The sequence below is a fragment of the Sparus aurata genome, chromosome 23 (genome assembly GCF_900880675.1).
Source record: "Sparus aurata chromosome 23, fSpaAur1.1, whole genome shotgun sequence".
Lineage (NCBI taxonomy): Eukaryota > Metazoa > Chordata > Actinopteri > Spariformes > Sparidae > Sparus > Sparus aurata.
The window spans coordinates 6,378,616-6,399,156 of record NC_044209.1 but is presented as its reverse complement, the minus strand read 5'-3'; the positions used below and the strand labels follow the sequence as shown (position 1 = coordinate 6,399,156).

The 20,541-nt window shown below is 43.3% G+C and overlaps 3 protein-coding genes across 3 annotated transcripts; 2 read left to right on the top strand and 1 right to left on the bottom strand.

The window, feature by feature from the left end:
- The first annotated feature begins 1,243 nt into the window (after window positions 1-1,243).
- On the top strand, window positions 1,244-6,583 carry epor (erythropoietin receptor). Its single transcript, XM_030407016.1, has 8 exons — window positions 1,244-1,346; window positions 1,576-1,711; window positions 2,020-2,186; window positions 2,478-2,629; window positions 2,764-2,920; window positions 3,101-3,188; window positions 3,317-3,404; window positions 4,083-6,583. The coding sequence occupies exons 1-8, from the start codon at window positions 1,244-1,246 to the stop codon at window positions 4,821-4,823; spliced, it is 1,632 nt and encodes a 543-aa protein (XP_030262876.1). The 3' UTR covers window positions 4,824-6,583.
- Window positions 6,584-7,067: 484 nt separating this feature from the next.
- On the bottom strand, window positions 7,068-9,768 carry swsap1 (SWIM-type zinc finger 7 associated protein 1). Its single transcript, XM_030407017.1, has 2 exons — window positions 9,374-9,768; window positions 7,068-8,501 (listed from the first exon to the last, which is right to left on the bottom strand). The coding sequence occupies exons 1-2, from the start codon at window positions 9,641-9,643 to the stop codon at window positions 7,932-7,934; spliced, it is 840 nt and encodes a 279-aa protein (XP_030262877.1). The 5' UTR covers window positions 9,644-9,768; the 3' UTR covers window positions 7,068-7,931.
- A 27-nt stretch (window positions 9,769-9,795) lies between these two features.
- On the top strand, window positions 9,796-19,022 carry znf653 (zinc finger protein 653). The gene is made up of 10 exons (XM_030407015.1): window positions 9,796-10,310; window positions 10,485-10,519; window positions 12,793-13,110; window positions 13,250-13,758; window positions 13,855-14,032; window positions 15,763-15,847; window positions 15,985-16,102; window positions 16,197-16,311; window positions 16,390-16,489; window positions 16,594-19,022. The coding sequence occupies exons 1-10, from the start codon at window positions 9,796-9,798 to the stop codon at window positions 16,769-16,771; spliced, it is 2,151 nt and encodes a 716-aa protein (XP_030262875.1). The 3' UTR covers window positions 16,772-19,022.
- The last annotated feature ends 1,519 nt before the right edge of the window (window positions 19,023-20,541 follow it).

Genomic DNA, 20,541 nt, shown 5'->3' with positions numbered 1-20,541 from the left:
TGTGGTGACAGCAGCATCTACCCTGTAATTTATGCCCATACATCCTGCTTCCTAACCACCAAAAAACATCAGGCCCTTTTTTTTTTTCAAGCTTTATCTGAAGAACCAGAGAAACCACACTCTGCCATTGTCCTCCACGGCAATATAGATTTCGTCATCTCCTCTTCCTGCTCCCTCGGCCAGTAAGACAGAGCTACCTTCCCTGTGCAGGGCCTCCACATACCTTCAAACTGAACTTGGGCTGGAGTTTTTAAGTGTCACTAAACTGGCAGATGTGGAGCTGAATTAAACTAAACAAGCTGAATGGTGCTGTTCTCATCATCATCGGATGTCGTCATATGCCTGAAATGCAGCTTTTCTTTGCATCAGCACCTACTGCACTGGGATCAGGCTGTCTTGTCCCCTCTCTGTGTGATGTAAAGATGCGCTTTATTACATTTGGACTGACGGGGATGGGCCGCTACGCCCCCCTGGCCCACTTATCATGGGTGAAGGCACAGGGGACGCCTGCAGCTCAGATAATGCTGGTCGAATGAAGAAAACATGTGAGTGCAGCCAGTAGATAAGAAACCGTCCAGCTCTGCTGCTTAGGTGTGCGAGTACTACGCGGTTTACCGTTACTCGGGGACATGCAGGGATTAAAGTGCCAAGCTCCACCTCCACAAAATCGCACTCTGAAAGGGTCAGCTTCAGCTCCGGGCTGTGAACTACAGTTCATCCAGACACACAGGTGCTCATGAAAAGGCTATTAAGCAAAAAATAATACCATAATTACTTTTTTGTAGGATTTCTATCTATCTATCTATCTATCTATCTATCTATCTATCTATCTATCCACCTACCTACCTACCTGTCCATCTACCTATCTATCTATCCATCGTGCGCTTTTACGCACGGCACATGTCTCACTTCCTCACTCGCCACAGCGGAAGTAAACAAGCCGTAAACATCAATGAGCGCGTGACTCCCGCCCATCCACAACAGCGTCAGAACTGTAGTAAGGCTGACCTTGCCCCGCCTCTCCTCCGCTGACTTGGAGAAAGTAAACAGCTCAGTTGTACACACCTTATCGCTCGCAAGCAGGCGCGAGTGCGTTGCGCTTATCCGCGGTATCTAAACAACAAAACAAGCAAGGACCCCTCCAGAGAGCTGCAGCAGACGCGTTTGAGGCAGGTTGTTCCCTAGGTATGCAGGCGGACAACAGGAGGCCAAAGTCTGTCCGGTCACAGAAGAAGACAAAAGGATGATATGTGATCACCTGAGCCGATTGTTGGCACTTCACGTGATTTTCTGCGCCATGCGATACCCTTCCATCGTCCAGGGCGCACGAGATTTCGAAAAGAAAGGTAGGATAACACTGTTGACGGCCTATTGTGACCTATAGTGCCAGCAAAACAGAGACACTTGGAGTAAAATAAGTGGAGAAGTTGGGTAGATTTGAAAAAAATAAAAATAAAAATCTCTTACAATGAGTATTACCATTTTCCAGATTTAAAATGGAATTCAAATCCAAGAAAAAATGCTTTTGGCTTGCGCTCACACTCGCCTGTTATCCCCCCTCACCCAACTTGACAGTGTCTATGATGCTGAAAGAGGAACCAGAAAACCCCAAATGCTTTGCTGAAGGCAGGAAAGACTTCACGTGCTTCTGGGAGGAAGATGAGGAGAGGGCCGGCTCTGTGGACCAGTACTCCTTCACATACACCTACCAGTAGGTCACATTCAGTTTAAGACAGTGTTTAAGCCCTGGGGTGTCTGTAATGATGTTGTGGGCCTTTAACAGCATCCAAAGCTTCCTTTTTTCTCTGTTCTTCTTTTTTTCTCTCATTGCAATATGCTAGAAATTAAACCATTTAATGATTGTATAAGTAATTTAAGACTGTTTAACAGCCTGTTGTAGTAGAAAATGTCAATATATCAGTCTAAAAACATAAATAATAGTACACTTCAGCATAGCCCTATGTCAGAATTCTTAGTAAGTATATTCTTAGTGTTTCTGTCTTCCTCTGTCCCGAGCAGAAAGGAAAACAGCAGCAGGTGCCCGCTGAGAGTCCTCCGTGCAGCAGGTGGGAAGAGGCTGTTCATCTGCCATCTGAACCGAACCCAGATGTTTGTCCAAATGGACATCAGGGTTGATCGAGATGGAACACAGATCCACAGTCGCAGCCTTCTCGTCGAGCTTGTCTGTAAGTGCAAACTGCGCCACTGCCTCCACCAAGCAGTGAGAGGAGTGTAAATAGTAAATATTGCCTTTAAATTTCCTGATAAATTGATATTTTTTATATATTTGACAGTCGATCTAGTTGTGAAAGTGGTTGCTTGTAGTGTCAGACGTGTAGACTTATCATCTGCTGCTCTTAAGTGGCCCAAAAACTGTTCTAGCAGCTTTAAATAATGCTGTAATCAATGTACAGAGAAGAATTATCCTTCCTCAACGTTCCCTATAACAAGCTACCTCCTGCCTCTGTGCACTGCAGTTCTTCTGGACCCTCCGGCCAACGTGACAGTGAGCAGCACGGGCCAGCAAGGCCAGCTGAATGTCAGCTGGGTGCCTCCGCCTCTCAAGTACATGGACGACAGCATGATGTACGAGGTCAGCTACACCACAGCGGACAGCGACGTGGGGCAGGTATGACGGCTGTTTTGATGTCCTGCATGACCTCAGTGACGCGTTAAAGGGTGTATAAAGCTTTAAGCAGCAGGATTGTCGAAGGCTAGGTGCACATACGGAGCCATGTTGATGAGCTGAGGACTGTCTTGCAGGTAGAGGTGGCACGAGCTTGCTCAGAGTTGATCCTGAGAGGCCTGCAGCCAGGCACAAAGTATAAGGTGCGAGTCCGCGTAAAGCTGGACGGGATTAGCTACAGCGGCTACTGGAGTGCCTGGAGTGACCCGGTTTTCATGGAAACACTGCCTGCAGGTGAATTTTCATTCACATAAGCTATATAAAAATGTGTCATATATTTCCAGAAGCATAGGTATGTCTTGGAATGAAATATGTAGTCTCACATTCTTACCGCATGTAGTCAGATTTCTTTGCTTAGTTTGTTCCCAATGGTTTGCATGAACTGTTCTGTGACCATTCTGTGCCTCCAACCAGAACTTGATCTTCTCATCGTGTCCCTGACTCTCATCATCTCCCTCGTCCTCACCGGGCTGTCTCTCGCTATACTCCTATCCCATCGCAGGTCAGTAAAACCCGGGAACACACGCAAAAGATCCGGTTGCCACTGTCAGAATGTTGCGGTACAGATTAATGCACAAAAAAAAAAAAAAAAACGTCGAATTGTATTTTAAGCATCTGGGTGCCTTTCAGGTTTCTTGTGAAGAAGATCTGGCCGACTATTCCAACTCCCGACAGCAAGTTTCAAGGCCTTTTTACCGTTTATGGTGGGAACTTTCAGGTAAGAACAAGTCCACAGCCTTTCTATGACCCTGGCTGCTTTGTACTAAACGCTACCATCAGCACGCTACAATCACCAAGCGAGCATGCTGATGTTTAGCGGGTATAATGTTTCCCATGTTGTTCACCATCTTAGTTGAGCGTGTTAGCTGTTAATTGGTTATAAATGAAGAAATGGACATTAACCTGGTCGTGACGCTAAGGGGTCACCAATATTATTCAAATGTATTCTTTGGGGTGCCGGAATGCCTGTACATACCATGGCAATCCATCCAATAGTTGTCGAGACATTTTACTCAATATCACATGAGTCAACCTCGTGGTGTTACAGGAAAAGTCGAGAGAGTACCTTCTCAGAAAATCAGGTCAATGATAAGACATTTTTCAACTGCCTTGCCTTTGTATTTATTTGGATGTAGTAAGGGTTACAAAATGTTCAAAGAACTTCATCCAATCAGAACCTTCTGTGTGGTCGGGTAAGCCAACTACATTGATATGGCACCTGCGACCTTATTTGTCAGGGTTGGCAATGTGCTCCAGCATGTCCTGTACTTGTTCCCCAGGATTTGCTAACCTAGCTTCCAAGGATGTAGCTACAAGCTGCATATTAGTAAATCATCTCTAAGCTTCTCTCGACAGCGACCACTTGAAATTTTGAAAATGTTTTGTTTTTCTACAGGAGTGGTTGGGGCGTACCAACGGAGGCTTATGGCTGACCCCAGCTTTTTTCACCCCAGAAGAATGCCCTTCACCCCTGGAAGTCCTATCAGAGTTCAGCCTTTGCCCCTCACTGGCTTCCCCGCCACTGCCACCGAAGGCCTCCAAAGCTTTGACCAGAAGCAGGAAGGAGGAAATGGATGTCAGGAAAGGGCTGGACGAGAGGGAGCCTTTGGAAAGGGTCGATGCAGCTCTGACAGAGGGATGGAGAACCACAACACACGACCAGTGGTTGCTGGACCGCCTACGGGCGTTCCACCGGAACCCCATGCCGTCCTCCCAGTCCTCTCTTCTGGAGTCTCAAGACGCCTACGTCACCCTGAATGCCAACAACCGCAATGAAGACGAACACCTGGATGACATCCTCGAGGAGACCTTACCCCTTGAGGTGCTTTTTGCCTCCAGAAAAACAGTGTTGTGTGAATCTCACTCTGACCTTGGATCCGTGCAGCAGAGCTCCGGGTCGGGTCGCCTTTCGTCACAGTCGAGCTTTGAGTACCCAAACCATATGTGGATGCCCAAAGGCCCTGGATACACCTACATGGCCGTGGCAGACTCTGGGGTTTCCATGGATTACAGCCCCATGAGCAGAGTAGAGGACATTGGAAAGGTGGTCATCTACGCCAATGAGTACAGGAACGAGATCCCTGCTCATGGAAGACCCTTCCCGTCGAGGCAGCACCTCGTCAGTGGTGACGGCTGAGAGGGAACTGAGCTGGACAGGCTGCACATGGACTGAGCCTTGAAGCAGGCTCTGTGAAGGGTATTTGGATATTCACCCAAAGCTACGTAGCCTCTCTTTAACAGTAAGAAAGGCCTAACAAGGATTTGGAAGCTGACTGAAACAAAGGTGTAAGCTAAAGGACTCAGGAGGAAGAGTCCACACATCATTTCTACTTTATCCAATCCATCCCTGATCTGTACAGGACAATACCATTACATGGAAATGACAGCTGGTGTTCAATGCAAAGGTCTGCATGCTGATCTGTGAGTATCCTCTCCTGTGGATCAGATCAAGATGTTATCATTCAAGTTCCAGAGTGCTTTTATAATGATTCATTCATATTTGAGCAAAGTGTACTCTGCTTGAATGACAGAATGGCTATGAGGTCAAAATGCAGAGTAGACCTCCTAAAATGAAAGACTGCGAACATAACTGGCCAATGCTAGTTCATCGTATATGACTTAAAGAATAGGCTTGGTGATATTCTATATTTTTTGTCTCGTCAACAAGTCCCACAAAAAGACAAAATCATTGATAAAGTTATTTCTCTTAAAGTCTTGCCTGTGTGTGTCTTTGGCATACTGTAGACCTTTTTGCTTAGCCGCTCTGTGATGCATTCATGTCATTTCAGAGTTACCCCAATTTACGACGGTCTGGCTCGTAAGTGGAGTTCCTGTCAACTTCCAGGTCTTAAATTCTGACTAGGAAACAGATTTTTTTGATACTTCTGATATATCCAACTTGTATGGATGCCTCAACATCAACGTTTGGCACAGCAGTGCTTTTTGCTAAATGTTATTAGAAGCATGCCGACACGCTCACAGTGGCATTGCCAACATTTGCTAATCAGACCTTATTATGGTGGGAGATCAAACACTTCATCCTCTGGGAACTGTGGACAACCTTATTCCACGACAATCCAACTGCTGATGTATTTCAGCCTGTACCAAAGTGGTAGATCCGCTGACCAACACTGCCATCTGTAGAGCCAAGCAACTAACAACACGCCAATGAGTCAACCATTGTGACATGTTCCTTTATTGTGATGAGCATAGGTACGGGGGTTTATTTATTTGGTGTCAAACTCGCATGCCAAATACCACCACGATATTTGATAAAAACTACAGTGCCCAGCAGAGTATAATATAGAATATTGCCAATCTTATACTTTGAAATTCCCTCAAATTTAACTCGCACAGCTTTCACTTGAACCCTACAGCATCATGTCGATGTCATTTCCAGATTTGAAGAAACTCACTGTACTTGTAAATAATATCTTGACGCTTTATGCATTTTATCACGTGTTACAAAGGACAATTATATCAGTAAGATGTTGCCATTTCCCAAACACATAATCCAGGAACAAATAAATACTACTGTAGGCTTCATAGGAAGGTTTTAAGGCAGTATTCATTCTCCTGTAACTGTTGGTGTTAATAAGACTCCAACTTGTCATGCCAAAGTTGTGTTTTTAGCCACTGCTGCCATCTAAAGAGCAGAGCATCTAAAGTATGTGCTAACCTTCACACCTCATTTCAAAACATTTACATTCATTGAAGTTTTAAAGTCAAACTGGAACATGTATTTATATTTTCCATGCTTGCTTGCTTTTGTGTCTTAGAAAAAAATATCTTGTAACTAAAGTTGTTTTATATAACTACATTTCTATACCATGATGACTTATATTTTTGAAAAAAAATGTGTGCCTCAAAAAGGAAATAAAGTTTTAAACCTCAAAACCCACAACTGGCCTCTCTTACAAACTGTTGCATGTTTTTTTCAAAACAAATGAGTGATTTATCAAAAGATGACACAAGTTATGTTATTCTTCACTTCTAACCACTGTTTGTCTCACATTTGTATTTTTTTAACCCCCTATTATGCAACATGTGTTTGACATCTGTCACATTCAAACATGAATGTCTCCTTCTTACAATGATTATTTGAATACCAATGTTCTCATCAGGAGTTATTCGTTTCATTTGTCAGAAATAGAATCATTCAGAATAATGTTCCGTATTAATAACGATGTTGTTTCTCCTTTCAAAATAAGTATTTTAAAAATATTTTTTTCTGATTTGTAAAACAATATAACTGTAATATCAGCCACGAGTCCAGCATCTCACACATGTAAATCACTGATTCCTTCCTGGGATACCTCAAAGGGTTACAACATAAAAAAAGTCACAAGATGATTAAGAGCTTGGGAAAGAAGAAAACATATGACATACACAATATATATTTATTTTTAACATACAGTGTAGATTTCTGACCTTTCTTGTTTGTCTTTTAAGGGGGATCGCAAGTCAACTTTGCTTAGTTTATACAAGTCTAGTGCTAAAAAATGGAGCCACTGTTCAGTGGTCCAATTCCTCATTGTCTTTGCAATGTTTATGATACTACTCATGTGTTTGACAAAGCTTTATGTCAGTCAACATTTTAACTTAAATGTTGTGCTTCTACAACTACTCTGGTCCTGTTAACTCACAGCAGATTACATCATGCTGCAGCAGTGATAAGGCAACAGGTTAGACTGGTTTTAACATTCAACATCATACCAGAGGAGTACTGACGGTCGAAGCAAAGCTAAAAACTTTACAGTTGAATGAACGGAGAGGCATGTCTGAAACCATGGTTTTGCTCATGGTAGACAGATCTGCTCCACTTAAAGGATGAAGTGTAACATTGACTAAAGCCCTCTATATGTTATAGTACGTCTCCTCATCAATGCAATTGTTTTACTGTTTAAAGATAAAGGTCCAGTGTGTAGGATTAAGAGGAATTTGGGGACAGAAATGGAAAGAAATGTTCATAATTAAGTTTTTCATTGGTGTATAATCACCTGAAAATAAGAATCTGATGCCTTTGAATGAGCCTTTCATATCTACAGGGTGGGAGTAGATCCTCCTCCACGGAGTCCACCATGTGTCTACAGTCGCCTAGTCAGCTGGTTGCAATTTCATAACTCACCACCAGATGCCAATATATCCTATCTGGAACCTTTAAACAAAACAGAGCATTTTGCGGAACAAAACTCCGAACTGACTTGACTTTCTGTTACTCCCTAAGTATTTGATAAAGACATTGTCAAATCATTTTAAACGCCATTAAACCATCAGGGAAGATTAACAGCTGCCACTCTTGTGCTACATCTGGCCTGTCCTCACACTCTTTGGTACTAGAGGCCCCTGTGATGCCTGTCCCAGAAAGGTAAATGTGCCACACCTCCTGGAGTCCAGCTGCTGCAGCTTCGTAGCTTCTGTCTCGGTCTAGAGTACATCGTACCTGGAAATAGCGATCGAGAACATCAAGGATGGGATCTTTGGTGAAGGCGTCCCCACTTGCATTCACAGTGTCCGCTTCTGACTGGAAAGAGACGATGAGACGGCAGGGAGCCGAGCTCGAGGAGCGTTGTTTCAGGAGTTGTGTGAGAAAGGCAGAACTGTCACACAGCAGCGCAGACAGGTGAGCTGCACAGGACTGCTCTCCGGGGTGAAATCTACTGTGGCTGACACCTCCAGGACCACGCAGGTAGGCCTCCAGCCCGTCCACTATGATCAGTGAGGGAGGGGAGGAAGATGTGTTTGTGGACTCATGAAGGCTGGCAACCTGCTGCAGCAGTTCCTCCACTGTTCGGGGGTAGGAAAACTTGATTTTCTTTAAAACGGAAAGAAAGAAAGGTGAAAAGAAGAATTTAAACTTGCACACAAAAGCAGAATGAGTCTAGGAAATGTCAACGAAGAGCATGAAATTGCTCATCACAATTTCTCAGAAAGCCATGTCATTAATCAAAAAAAATAAATAGTTCACTATCATAATACAAAGGCTCAAGTTAGTCAAGCATCACTGCTATCCCCTGGTTTCTGCTTAATGTCGTTCACAAATGTTTCTTTATTAGTCAGCTAACTGACAACATTGTTTTGTCAATAGATATGTTCAAGTTATTTATCAAGCATAATGTTAAAAAAATATGATCACCTAAAGATTTGTGGAAATTAACTTTAAAAAAAAAAACCAATGTTCTTAAGTAAACAGCAATTTTCATGTACCTCTTCAAATACAAAAATAAAATGCTCAATGTATAAGTACTGCAACACTTGCGCGAGTGATATATGTATATATATATAAACAAAGAAATATGGTAATTTTTCATCATCATGAAAAACCTGATGAAAATGGCTTTATCGTTTTTGGGTTGCAGGTCCTGCTGGTGAGTCATTAAAAGTCAAGTCATTGATACATGCTAATGACTTAGGCATCAACTCTCCTGTGCTGGTAAGTGACTGAGAAAGGGTTTTTAGTTAACAAAAGCACTCAAGTGTTGAGCTGAAAACTTTGATAAATTGTGGTCCACATATCCTGCAGCTCGCTCAAATGACTGAGGATTAACACAGCACCAGGGAGGTTTTTCACAACCTGGCAACCCTAACATTGGTCTCAAAACTGGTTTATGCTATAAAACATCTGTAACTGATTCATTAACCATGCATACATCCAACGGTTACGTCGTAAAAGCTCTTTAAACGTACCTTTAAACTCTCTGGGCTCAGGTTGGGAACACATTTCTGCAGAGACACGGGCAGGCTTTGAATTTGTGTCTGGGTGAAGAACATCACTTTTATCCCCATCTCGGAGGCTGCTGTCACGGCCGCCAGCAGCAGCAGAGAGCGGCTGATGCTGTGGTCTCCGAGCACCAGCGTGCTGCACGTCGGGGGCGCTGGAGCAGTGGCCTGGAGCTCCTTCGTCACAGCCGTTTGTGACATGAAAGTCCTGAACACAAGTGTTAAAATGTCTGTCATGGCCGACGTTGTGGTACCACACACTTGGCTGTGTTTATGTCGTCTAAAAACGCTGTTCACGCTGAAGCTTCCCGCGTCTGTTTACATGATGAACCCTGGTGTTCCTGCTGGTGCGGTCCCTGGGAAAACACTTAGTGCACTGTACCGTTCCGATGCGGTCCTCGGTGTACATACTGGGTATTTCTATGAGCATTTTGATTAAAAAAAGTTCCCATGTGGTGCACGACTGTGTTCAGGAATGTTTCGACAAAGTTTACAAACCCCTGACGTGGGAACACGAGCAAAAAAAGGAGTCCGTGACAGTGCTTCCTGTTAGGTCCGACAACTTCCGGGGACACCGGGTAATCACAGCATCAGCTGCTGTGGCCAAGATGGCGCAGAGCCTGGCAGAGTTGGAAGTTTCCCTGGACGCTGACCAAGCTGGCCACCAAGGGAAGGGTGTAATGAGGCGTTGCAGAGGACGGCCACGGCTCACGGACACCGACCGAGCTCAGAGGCGTCTCGAATCCCGAAAGAAGTACGACGTGAGGAGGGTTTACCTGGGAGAGTCGCACAAGCTGTGGAGTGAGCTCCGCCGGCGGACCAGTCTGAGTGATGCTGGACTGGCAGAGTATCTGATCCTGCTCAACTCCACCTATGGAGACAAATACCAGCAGAAGTACTGCGGGTAAGCAGACAAAACCTATTCCCTGTTTTGTTTGTGCTTAAGTCGCCTCACGTTAACCAGACCGTGCCAGTGGGCTGTTGCACTATACTGTAGCTATTCCCTCAGCTTCATGAGTGTTGCATTGTGTCTAACCTGAACACTCACTGTCCACATGGACGTGTGTTTGCATTGCAGGAAGAAAATTGCTCCAGAGGTAAAACAGAAAAAAGGTGAGTGGTGCCGGTGACAGATGGGTTTATTTTCTAAATCAGTCACGTGTGTTTGGGTGGTGTGGAATAGCTGGTTATGTTAGATCTGTTATGAATTGGCAGGTTGCTATATAAATCTGTTATTTTATCTCTCAGCCTGAAACCTGCTATATTTTAACGTGATTTGGGGAAAGAGAAACGAGCCAGGAGACAAATGGTTCCATTTATATTTTAATCATTTAAAAGCTTAGTGCTTTAAGCAGCAAAAAAAACTGGATGATAAAGAGAAGAAACACGTGCAGTCTGAGGAATGACAGCATACAAATATTATATTGTAGCTAGATAGATAGCACAGAAAGCCCAACTCTTTACTCACTTCTTCGTAAAAATGATGTACTATAGCATCCCTTTTTGAGAGTGAGAACAAACACACTGTATCTGAGCCTTCAGGGCTACAAAACTGACATTTTAAGTCATGGTTAAAAATGAATGGGGTAAATTGCTGCACCCCTATTGCAGACATTACACCGAGATAGTTTTGAGGTTACAGACAGCGTCACCATTACATAGTTTGTCCAGCAGAGAGCACTGACAAGTTGAGTTGTCCCCGTTCGGTATGTAGCTTGGTCAGGAATGTCAAAAACAGTAGACATGTTTGTTTATGTTGAAAAAGATTATCATGTGCTGATATATATTGTGTAAGATTTTGAAACTTCCAATTATCAATGTCACGAGATTAGTCAAATTTGTGTCTTGCTAAGTACGTTTTCTTATTAAATCAAATCTAGAGATAGTAGAATAAGTTATAATTATGTAATAATAACTTGTCCTTTTGACTTAATAGGTCAAAAATAAAAAAATATATAAAAAATTCTTTGTTTTTAAGTCAAGTCAAGTCAAATTTATTTATATAGCACATTTCATACGGCAAGCGTAAACTCAATGTGCTTCAAGAAATTAAAACAAAGATACATTGTAGAACATAAAATAGCATATAGGATAAAAAATAAATAAATAAATAAAATAGAATCAAAACATTTAGGACATTATACAATCACACAAGAATGTATTTTTATCATCATTTAAAAAGGGAGATGATAATAAAAAATTCTTAAAACAAATGAGACAGAATTAAAATACACTCTTTAAACTTAACTAAAAGCTTGCGAAAAAAGATATGTTTTTAGTTTACTTTTAAAAGAAGACACTGTTGTAGCAGACCGTATTTTATGTGGAAGAGAATTCCAGAGAGTGGGACCATAGTGGCTGAAAGCGCCATGAGCTGATTCGGAGTTGATTCTGGGTGTAGTGAGGAGCTCTTTATCTGATGATCTGAGGGATCTCCCTGGTGTGTATTTGGTGAGCATGTCAGCAACGTAAGAGGGAGCCAAGCCATTACAACATTTAAAAACAATAAGAAGTATTTTAAAATCAATTCTTTGTTTTACTGGGAGCCAATGAAGAGATGATAAAATAGGAGTGATGTGCTCAAACCTTTTGGTTTTTGTTAGTACTCTGGCTGCAGCATTTTGAATACGCTGGAGTTTATGTAAATTCTGCTTTTTCAGTCCAGCAAAAAGAGCATTTTGCAGTAGTCCAGTCTACTGGAAATAAAGGCATGAACCGGCATTTCAGAGTCTGACTGAGACAGGAAACATCTAACTTTTGATATGTTTCTAAGATGATAAAAAGCAGTCTTAGAAATATTAGAGATATGCCTTTGGAAGGTGAGATCAGCATCTAAAATCACACCCAAGTTATTGACATGCTCACATGGTTTTACAGACAGGGGAGTTAACAAGGATTGAATATTTTGCCTCAGAGCCTTAGGACCTACCAAAAGAATCTCTGTTTTGTCCTCATTAAGTTGTAAAGAATGTTTGACCATCCAGCATCTGATGTCTGTGATGCACTGGATGAGATCATTTATTGGGTTTAGATTATTGGTAGAAAATTAAATGGAATAAATAAATGGAATAGTTCTAGTCTTGGTCTTTAGATAATTGTGACATTTTCACGACTTTCTACTGGTAAGTAGCAGCATTTCTTGACGTTTTTTTATGTAGAAAGTAAAACAGTCCTAAATTTTCATTCAATTTTGTCTCTTAGCAGAAATGAGCTTAGATCTATAGAAGGATGTTGTGTGAATTATATGGGGGGTTTTTTGTCCAAAGAACTGTTGTTCTCACTCTCCTGATAAGTGGATTAACATGTAGATTCAACATCTTCTCAAGTCCAGTTCTTCACTCATCTGCGACCGTCCTTCTGTCTGACTGACTTGTGTTGTTCCCCAGGCAGGAAGGAGCGAGTCTCCAGCCTCCAGAGTCTGGTGTGTTGGTACCAGGAGCACTCCTGCTCCTGCCCTCATGAGCCCCAGCTCCGAGCCCTGGAGCCCCAGCCCAACTTTTCCACCGCTGCCATCTGGCAGTGTGACTCTGACCACTCATTTGTGCAATACCTTTTCTCACCGCCGAGGGAGGCAAGTGACTCTGAGCAAGAAGGGGATGTGAACGCAGAGGGTGATGTGGACAATGTAGCAAAGACAGACATGCCTGTGGCTAAAGGTCTAGTGAGCAGGAAGAGGAGAAAGGATGCTCACAAACAGTTTACAGGTACAGTGATGAATGGAATCTTTGACTCAGTTAGAGCTATTCACTTTCATTGTTGATATTAGAAGGATCTGAATATTTATCGGTAGCTGGTAAGTCCTGAATTCCTTGATCAGCAAGCTCTTAATCTTCTTTCCTGTAGATGCGGAAGAAAATGTGGATGTTTCTGAGACAGAACATGCCCCCATGAGCCCCATAAAACAGACTACAGCTCTAGACCACCCGTCCAGTATAGAGACCTCTTCAAAGGATGTTCCACTGACAGCACAGCCGGTCTGGGAGATGGAGATGGTCATGGAGCACCAGCAAGGCTCCCCCGCAGCAGCATTTTCCTCAGTCCCCTCAGAGGACGAGGAGGCTGAGGACCTGAGGCAGGGCAGAGACAGAGAAGAGGAAGAGATCCGGACTGTACCGCACGGTTACGAGCGTGTTACCGCGACGACGCCCTTAACTGATAAACTGGAGAAGGTGGACGAGGACTCTGTGCTGACGCAGAGCTTGAGTGGCTCAGTCCCGCTGGGATCTCAGCCGGAGCTGTCTGTCCCGCCGCCCATGCAAGAGCAGAGCGAGCTGTTTGACCCGCAGACTCTGCAGACGGTGGTGACCAGCTGTGAGATTCCTGACCAGAGGACCGCTTTGGAAGGCTCACAGGTGTGTGACCAAGATGTTGGTACACACTGAGGAGTGTACTATTTATTTTCTCGGATGTTAAAGTTGGTTTTTTTTTTCCATCTTTTCCATCCCCAGTTAATTATCATCACCGGCCCCAGCTACGAGGCCCTGGCATCAGAGGGCATCCAGCTCAACATGGGCGGCGGGAACATGGAGGAAGTCACCTGCACTGTCATCGGGGGTGTCACCTACAACCAGGTTTGCGCGTCTGACTCAAAGCTGCAAAGAGCGGAGGATGAAGACTCCATGACAGGTGCGCTACGTGCCCTTCTCGAAATGCATAAGGGGGGCTGAATCCAAATGTAGAACTTCCCTCCTTTACATCCCCCCATGAATATTTTGACCCAAATGAGGTCTAACATAATCAAATGAGTCATGGTGCTCCAGAAAGAACTTTTGAAGTTTATTAAACAAACCATGAACCAACCGGAATCAAGTCAAATAGTCAAAACGAAAGCTGATTGGCCCGCCAAAATAAACAAAAGGAAGGGTGCCCACAAGAGGCCGTACCAGGGACTGGGTGCTAAACGTCTACCCTTATACACAATATCAAACCAAACCTGACAGACGTAAAACAAAGTGTATGCGAGATGTAAATGGTGGCCGCCGAGGGGATTTTGTTTTTAATTTTAGACATCCGAAAGGTCAAACAGTTTGGTTATTGCTGCAGGCTGACTCAATATGCTGTTGTACCACGAATTGAAACTGGCTGCCACTTACTTTGTGTTTCACAGGGTTAATTTGCGTACAGTATGGGGCCAGAGTCATGTAACATACACGGTAATGAATACCCAGGTGGTTATTTATGTTCCATGCAAACACCCTATCGCTCAATCTACGCGGAGATAAGACTCTTCACCAGAACACCTGTGCATGCATGTACAAAAGATATAATAGTTTGATGAGCATAGTCGAGGCATTGCCCTTAAATCCAGATGTTTGATCCTTAACTTGAGCTGCAGAGGCAGGAAGACAACCCTGCAGCCGGTAGTTTGAGTTGCTGCAGTGAACAATGTTGGCACAGCTGATTTGCATCTACTTCTGTGAAATTCTGCAGACGAAACACAATGTTTACTTAACGTCAATGCCACTCTATTACAAACCATCAGAAACCTGGATTTGGTACAATCAAAGTGTCCTTGAGTGTCCTGAAAGGCGCTTTGTAAATAAAATGTATTATTATTATTATTATTATTATTAATCACACACGTGAATAACCAGATCAACAGCTGAATTAAATGAATAGAGTTAAAATATATTCACTTTGGCGCCAAAGTTTGTTGCTTTTTTCTGCATGAAAAAAAAAAAATATGACAAAAAGATTCAGCAAAGTCTGCTGGAAACAGACTATTTGTGTTAATTAATATGCTATGCAGTTATGTACGTCAACTAGAGAGAACAAGAGTGTTGCAAAGCTTTGTTATTTGTGTGTTTTATCTGATGCTTTACTGAATTTTAGTCTTAACTCTTGTTTCCTGGTGTGCAAAATAACCCCTTATTCAGACCTTATTTCAAGTTATGCAATGTCTGAGTTTTCCTTTTGCATCGCGCAGCAGAAAAGTTGTAGCATGATGTGTTTGTCTTGATTTGCCGTTCCTGACATTGCACACACTGCAGTGCCAATGCTGAAACAATATATACTGTGCAGCCCTGTTGGCACTCATGGCAACCAAAGGCCAAGAATTTCTCAAAATGGTTGCCATTGCTTAACTTTTAATTGTTTCTGTTGAGCTCTGATATATGAAAAGTGTGCATTAAACACAATCGCACAACAATTACTCAAGCTTCCAGTAAAGAGACGAAAAGCGGCATCTTGAATCCTAGACTATAGTGCATATTGTCCCCTCTCAGCCTGGTCCCCTTTCAGACTTCACTCGTGTGATAGGTACCCATTCTTAAAATATGGAAGGTGGACATTTTTGATTCAGCCAATACCTGCGCGAGCCATTTTTTTAAATCAGTTTTCACACCGTTTCTCTGCAGGTTTGAGCGACAAGCAGCTGCTGCAGCCCAGTGTCGATGCTCTAGAGCTGGGAAGTGACCGAGAGCTGCAGCGCAGTCTGAGCAGGTGAGCAGACACTACACGGCATGGTGAATTTGGGTCCCATTCAGACACGTTGAGAAGGATGTAAGGTCTTGGTTGCACAGCAGAGATCTGCTCCTCTTGCTGCCCTCTTGTTGAGTCCACAGCATGTGTTTTTGCAGCGTCAGGTCGAAGAGAAACAGGCGAGGTCCCGTCATCGAAGCAGATGGGATGCTCAAGATGTTCCACTGTCCATACGAGGGCTGCAGTCAAGTCTACGTCGCTATTAGCAGCTTTCAGGTAAAACAGCATTCACACTTCGCATTTCAGCTTTGTTTGTTTTACCTAAGGACGACACTAACCACCTGCCTGGTTCACCTCCCTCTCTCTGTAGAATCATGTCAACCTCGTTCACAGGAAAGGGAGGACCAAAGTTTGCCCCCACCCAGGCTGTGGGAAAAAGTTCTACCTGTCAAACCACCTGCATCGCCATATGATTATCCATTCAGGTGGGCCCACGCAGGGACACTCGTCATGTCTGAATCTCATCGCCGTCAACCGCCAAATGTAACAGAATCTTTTTACAGGTGTCAGAGATTTCATCTGTGAGACGTGCGGGAAATCCTTCAAGCGCAAGAATCACCTGGAGGTTCACCGGCGGACCCACACAGGAGAAACACCGCTCCAGTAAGTTACTAAAGCAGAAAACAGATCGTAGCATTACTCATTTTTGCACGGGGCATGTTAGACTAAAGTCGCTCTTCTTCTCTCTCACCCACGTTTTCCGTCAGATGTGAAATCTGTGGCTACCAGTGTCGCCAGCGCGCGTCCCTGAACTGGCACATGAAGAAACACACTCCAGAGGCCCAGTACAACTTCACCTGCGAGTTCTGTGAGAAGAGGTTCGAGAAGCTGGACAGTGTTAAATTCCACAAGCTAAAAAGCCACCCAGACAAGCAGGCAACCTGAGGTGTCCAGACGCTGGTGACAGGAGCTGAACAAGTACAAGTTGGCCCTCCGGAAAAAAACCAGAGGGAAGCTTCCAGTGATGAGACAGACTTTCCTTTGCTGTGTTTGTCTTACCTCTCATGTCCAGGATGACGTGAACCTGTGACCACGCAAGCAGTGAGTGAAGGAAAAAAGCGGGCCCGTCTGTCAGCTGTGCAGGACACAAGCTGTTTCAGAGTAAAGCGGCCAAACAGTGGGTTTGAACGTACGTGGTGCAGCGGGAAAAAAAGACTTTGTCCACTGTTGATTGATGATGTCCAATTGACCGTTCGCTAAACCCCACCCCCAAACAGCTAAATTAGGGAATGAAATTATTAACAGAATGTGAAAACAGCAATATTGACATCATTAAATCTGTGTGTTTCTGTTGTACAGATATCTACCAGAGTTAGCACGCTAACCAGCCCCGACCTGTCTGGTCCAGAGCTTCTGTGTAAACGCTGTAAATACGAACACTCCCCTGGTGCTCTGTGCTCCCAGTTGAGAGAGCGAGACCCACATGCAGACTGAGCTAACTTGCCAACAGCAGCTACAATTAGCAGCATATAGCGGTTACTGGTGAAATGCTGCCCGGTTTTTGTTTGGAATATGAATTGGCAGCTGGCAAGATCCATATCCAGATTCACATATTGCACCTTATCAACAAAATCTAGACACATCTGTTCAGTCAAACTAAAGATTTCTCTACCTGTTGAGATAAATATACTCCATATGTAAAAATGTTGGCTCGTGCTCTAATGAGACAAATAAATCATTAGTACGGCTGCCTAACTAGCTTCCTCCCCACAATAGTAACCCTTCAATACTTCCAATGGAAGCAGCATTTCAGACTTCTCTATTTTTTTAAATGTTACAGGTTCCATTTAAGAAGCCCTGCTAATGATAACACATCTACTATGTAGTATTTCCACACTGTGTGGGAGCCAGTCCAGGATGCTTCAATGTGAGAGTGAAGCTAAAATCAGCGTCTCAGTTCAGCAAATTTAATGAATGGCACCATGGCGAAGGCATGAGCCAGCCCACTGTGCCTCTGTCCGTCTTGCCCTGATATTCTTTCGCTAACCCTAACCAATCATCAATCCTCACACCTTAATTCTGCCAACCCAAACAATGATGGCAGCGAGTACTTGGCGATCAGAGGCGGATTAAGACGGGTCATGCTTTCGCCATGGGTGGATTTGTAATTAAGTGCTCCTTATTGGAGTCGGGAAAGTTTGCCTTCCAGCAGTTCCGGCTAAACTTCTTGATTGACGTACATGGACGAATAAGTGCCACACTGAGACAAAACAACGATGCTGCTTAATTAGTTCTGTCTCTTCTGCATTAATCACCGACTGGTGAGGATGCTAACATTTTGCCAGGGTCTTGTAGCCTCAATCTTTTCATGTATGTAGCCATCGACTTCATGTGAGCCCTTTACTGGAATCTTCTTTTAAAACAAGTCAGTTTGAAGCCAACCAGAGAGAGAGCTTTCAGCCAACTCATGTAGCTTACGTTAGCTTAGCTAGCTAGTCAGACAGTCGGCCATTTTAGGCAGCATAATTGAAATCACTGGCTAGAAATGAATTTGATATTGGCGACCAATTGTCTGGAAGATTTCTAAGAATTTTGACTGGTTAATCTGCCTCCAATAATATTGTTATGTGCAAGAAAACAGGCGCAGCAACAATATGGAGGGGTGGGCTTGGCGAACGGTCATCTCAAAGTTTGACAAGAAAAAATATTTTGCACATGCCTAACAATGGTATGGTCCACTGAAGATCATTTTAACATGATAGCTTGGTCCATTGTTACACCAACACGACAAGTTGTTGTGTTGTTATATGGCGGGTCAGTGGGTGAGATATCACTACATGTGTGTGTTAATATACTTGAAATTAAGGCTGTAAAAATTGACATCATTGAGGCGTGAGTGTTATCTGTTGCCCTACACTGCTCGTACTGACTCAAATGTATGGCTCTCCTTTTCGGTTCTTCTATTACTGAGCATCTGTTTTGTGGGTGAGCAGTCTTGATTTTATATTTTGTCCTTAGTCCGGACTCACAGGCCCCCGAAGAGAAATCCTGTGAGTTTAATGTGACAGTTTCTCAGGAAAATGTGCCCTCAGTCCTCTTGTGTTGCTGTCTTTTGTTGTGTCTGTGTTTTAGTTTCTAAGAAAAATGCACTTTCCTCCCCCTCCCTCCAGATGAATCACTAAAACGTGTGAATATGACACAAATTGTATTGTATGTTTTTCTGACATTTGTTTGGCACGAAAGGTTTATAACATGCAACGTGCTCTTGCCTCTTGCATAAAGCGCTCAGGGGTGTGTTTGTGTGTTTGTGACAAAGCGTGGGGGTGTGCTTGAATAGTAAGAAAAGGCAGGAAAGGCGCAGGTGTCATAACAACCTAGTCATAAAGTGACCTCACAGGTACTGGACCCTTTCAGTCGGCTGAATACTGGACATGTTTATTGTTACTAGATGTTTGGTTGAGTTTACATATAGTCATTTATATAAGCCCATTCCACACCTTCTCTGAACTCAACTTAAAAATATCATGCCCCCGTGAACATGCTGTGATTGATCATCAGCATTCTGCTGCTGTAAATAATCTATCCTCGTCCACTCCTCCATTGCAGTTGGGTTAGTAGTATCTGCCTGTCACAGTCTCTATGTTCGTCTGCTTTAAACAGGGTTCGTACGGGTGCTTGAAATCCTTGAAAGTGCTTGAATTTCAATGTTGTGTTTTCAAGGTCTGAAAAGTACTTGGATTTTAGTTTAAGTGCTTGAAAGTGCTTGACATTATAACTCTGTCTTCCACAAAATTGGGATCAGACTGGATTATTAATTTCTGAAGTTTTTGCTATTATGAAACATAATTTTAGATGTTTACAGCATAATACAATGTACATAATTGTGATAAGAAAAAATCATGAGTATATATATTCCTGTAGATACGTATTTTACCCCAGCAAAAAGGTGCTGGAAAATCTTGAAAATGACCCTTAAAAGTGCTTGAAAAGTGCTTGAATTTGACCTTGAAAAATGTGTACGAACCCTGTTTAAAGGACTGTGAAGTTCAGATAAAGCATATGGCACACTGTGCAATGTGAGAAATATGAAGATGGTGGAAGTCTAAGGAGCAGAGCCAGACTATTTTATTCATACTGGCATTTTTATTAAAAGTAAAGTAAAAGTTCTTCATTTAAAAAGTCTTCTCAAAAATACATTGAGCTTGCAGCTGACCAACAAACTCAAACCACACACAGATATACAAATTAGAAAACCAGATAACCCAACAGGTCTGACTGGATCATGGTACGCGAGCAGGTCGGAAACCATTTGGTGCTCCAAAAAAAAAAAGTAAAGGTTTGAAGTTTACTCAGTCTTTCTCCAGATGAGATATGGAGTACTGGAGTCCAATGTTTGCGTGTACACAAGAGGCCTCTGCTGCGTTTGAATGAGCTGGAGCCCTCCTTTTCTTTGTCAGGGTAATTATCAAAGAGAGCCATCTATTGTACTGCGGTTTGTGCAAATGAGCACACCTCCCCACGTCATCAAGGTAAACAGTTTCTTTTATCTCGCCGTCCCATGGAAAAACACGCCCTGCCAACACGCGTGGTCATCGTTGCTCGAGACCAGAACCCCCACTTCTGTCCGAAAAGCGGCAATGGAAGAATCTTATGAGCACTTAGGGGAGAAATGTTCAGGTGCCCTCACAAATACAAACCCTACTAGCTGCAAATCA

Bases quoted from the DNA above. Each gene is read 5' to 3' on its own strand.
- swsap1 (XM_030407017.1), bottom strand. From the start codon at position 9,643: ATGACAGACATTTTAACACTTGTGTTCAGGACTTTCATGTCACAAACG. The intron at 8,502-9,373 runs GTACGTTTAAAG...TCCGTTTTAAAG, and splicing joins TGAGCCCAGAGAGTTTAAAG to AAAATCAAGTTTTCCTACCC.
- epor (XM_030407016.1), top strand. From the start codon at position 1,244: ATGATATGTGATCACCTGAGCCGATTGTTGGCACTTCACGTGATTTTC. The intron at 1,712-2,019 runs GTAGGTCACATT...TGTCCCGAGCAG, and splicing joins TCCTTCACATACACCTACCA to AAAGGAAAACAGCAGCAGGT. The intron at 2,630-2,763 runs GTATGACGGCTG...ACTGTCTTGCAG, and splicing joins CGGACAGCGACGTGGGGCAG to GTAGAGGTGGCACGAGCTTG.
- znf653 (XM_030407015.1), top strand. From the start codon at position 9,796: ATGCGGTCCTCGGTGTACATACTGGGTATTTCTATGAGCATTTTGATT. The intron at 10,520-12,792 runs GTGAGTGGTGCC...GTTGTTCCCCAG, and splicing joins AGAGGTAAAACAGAAAAAAG to GCAGGAAGGAGCGAGTCTCC. The intron at 14,033-15,762 runs GTGCGCTACGTG...GTTTCTCTGCAG, and splicing joins GGATGAAGACTCCATGACAG to GTTTGAGCGACAAGCAGCTG.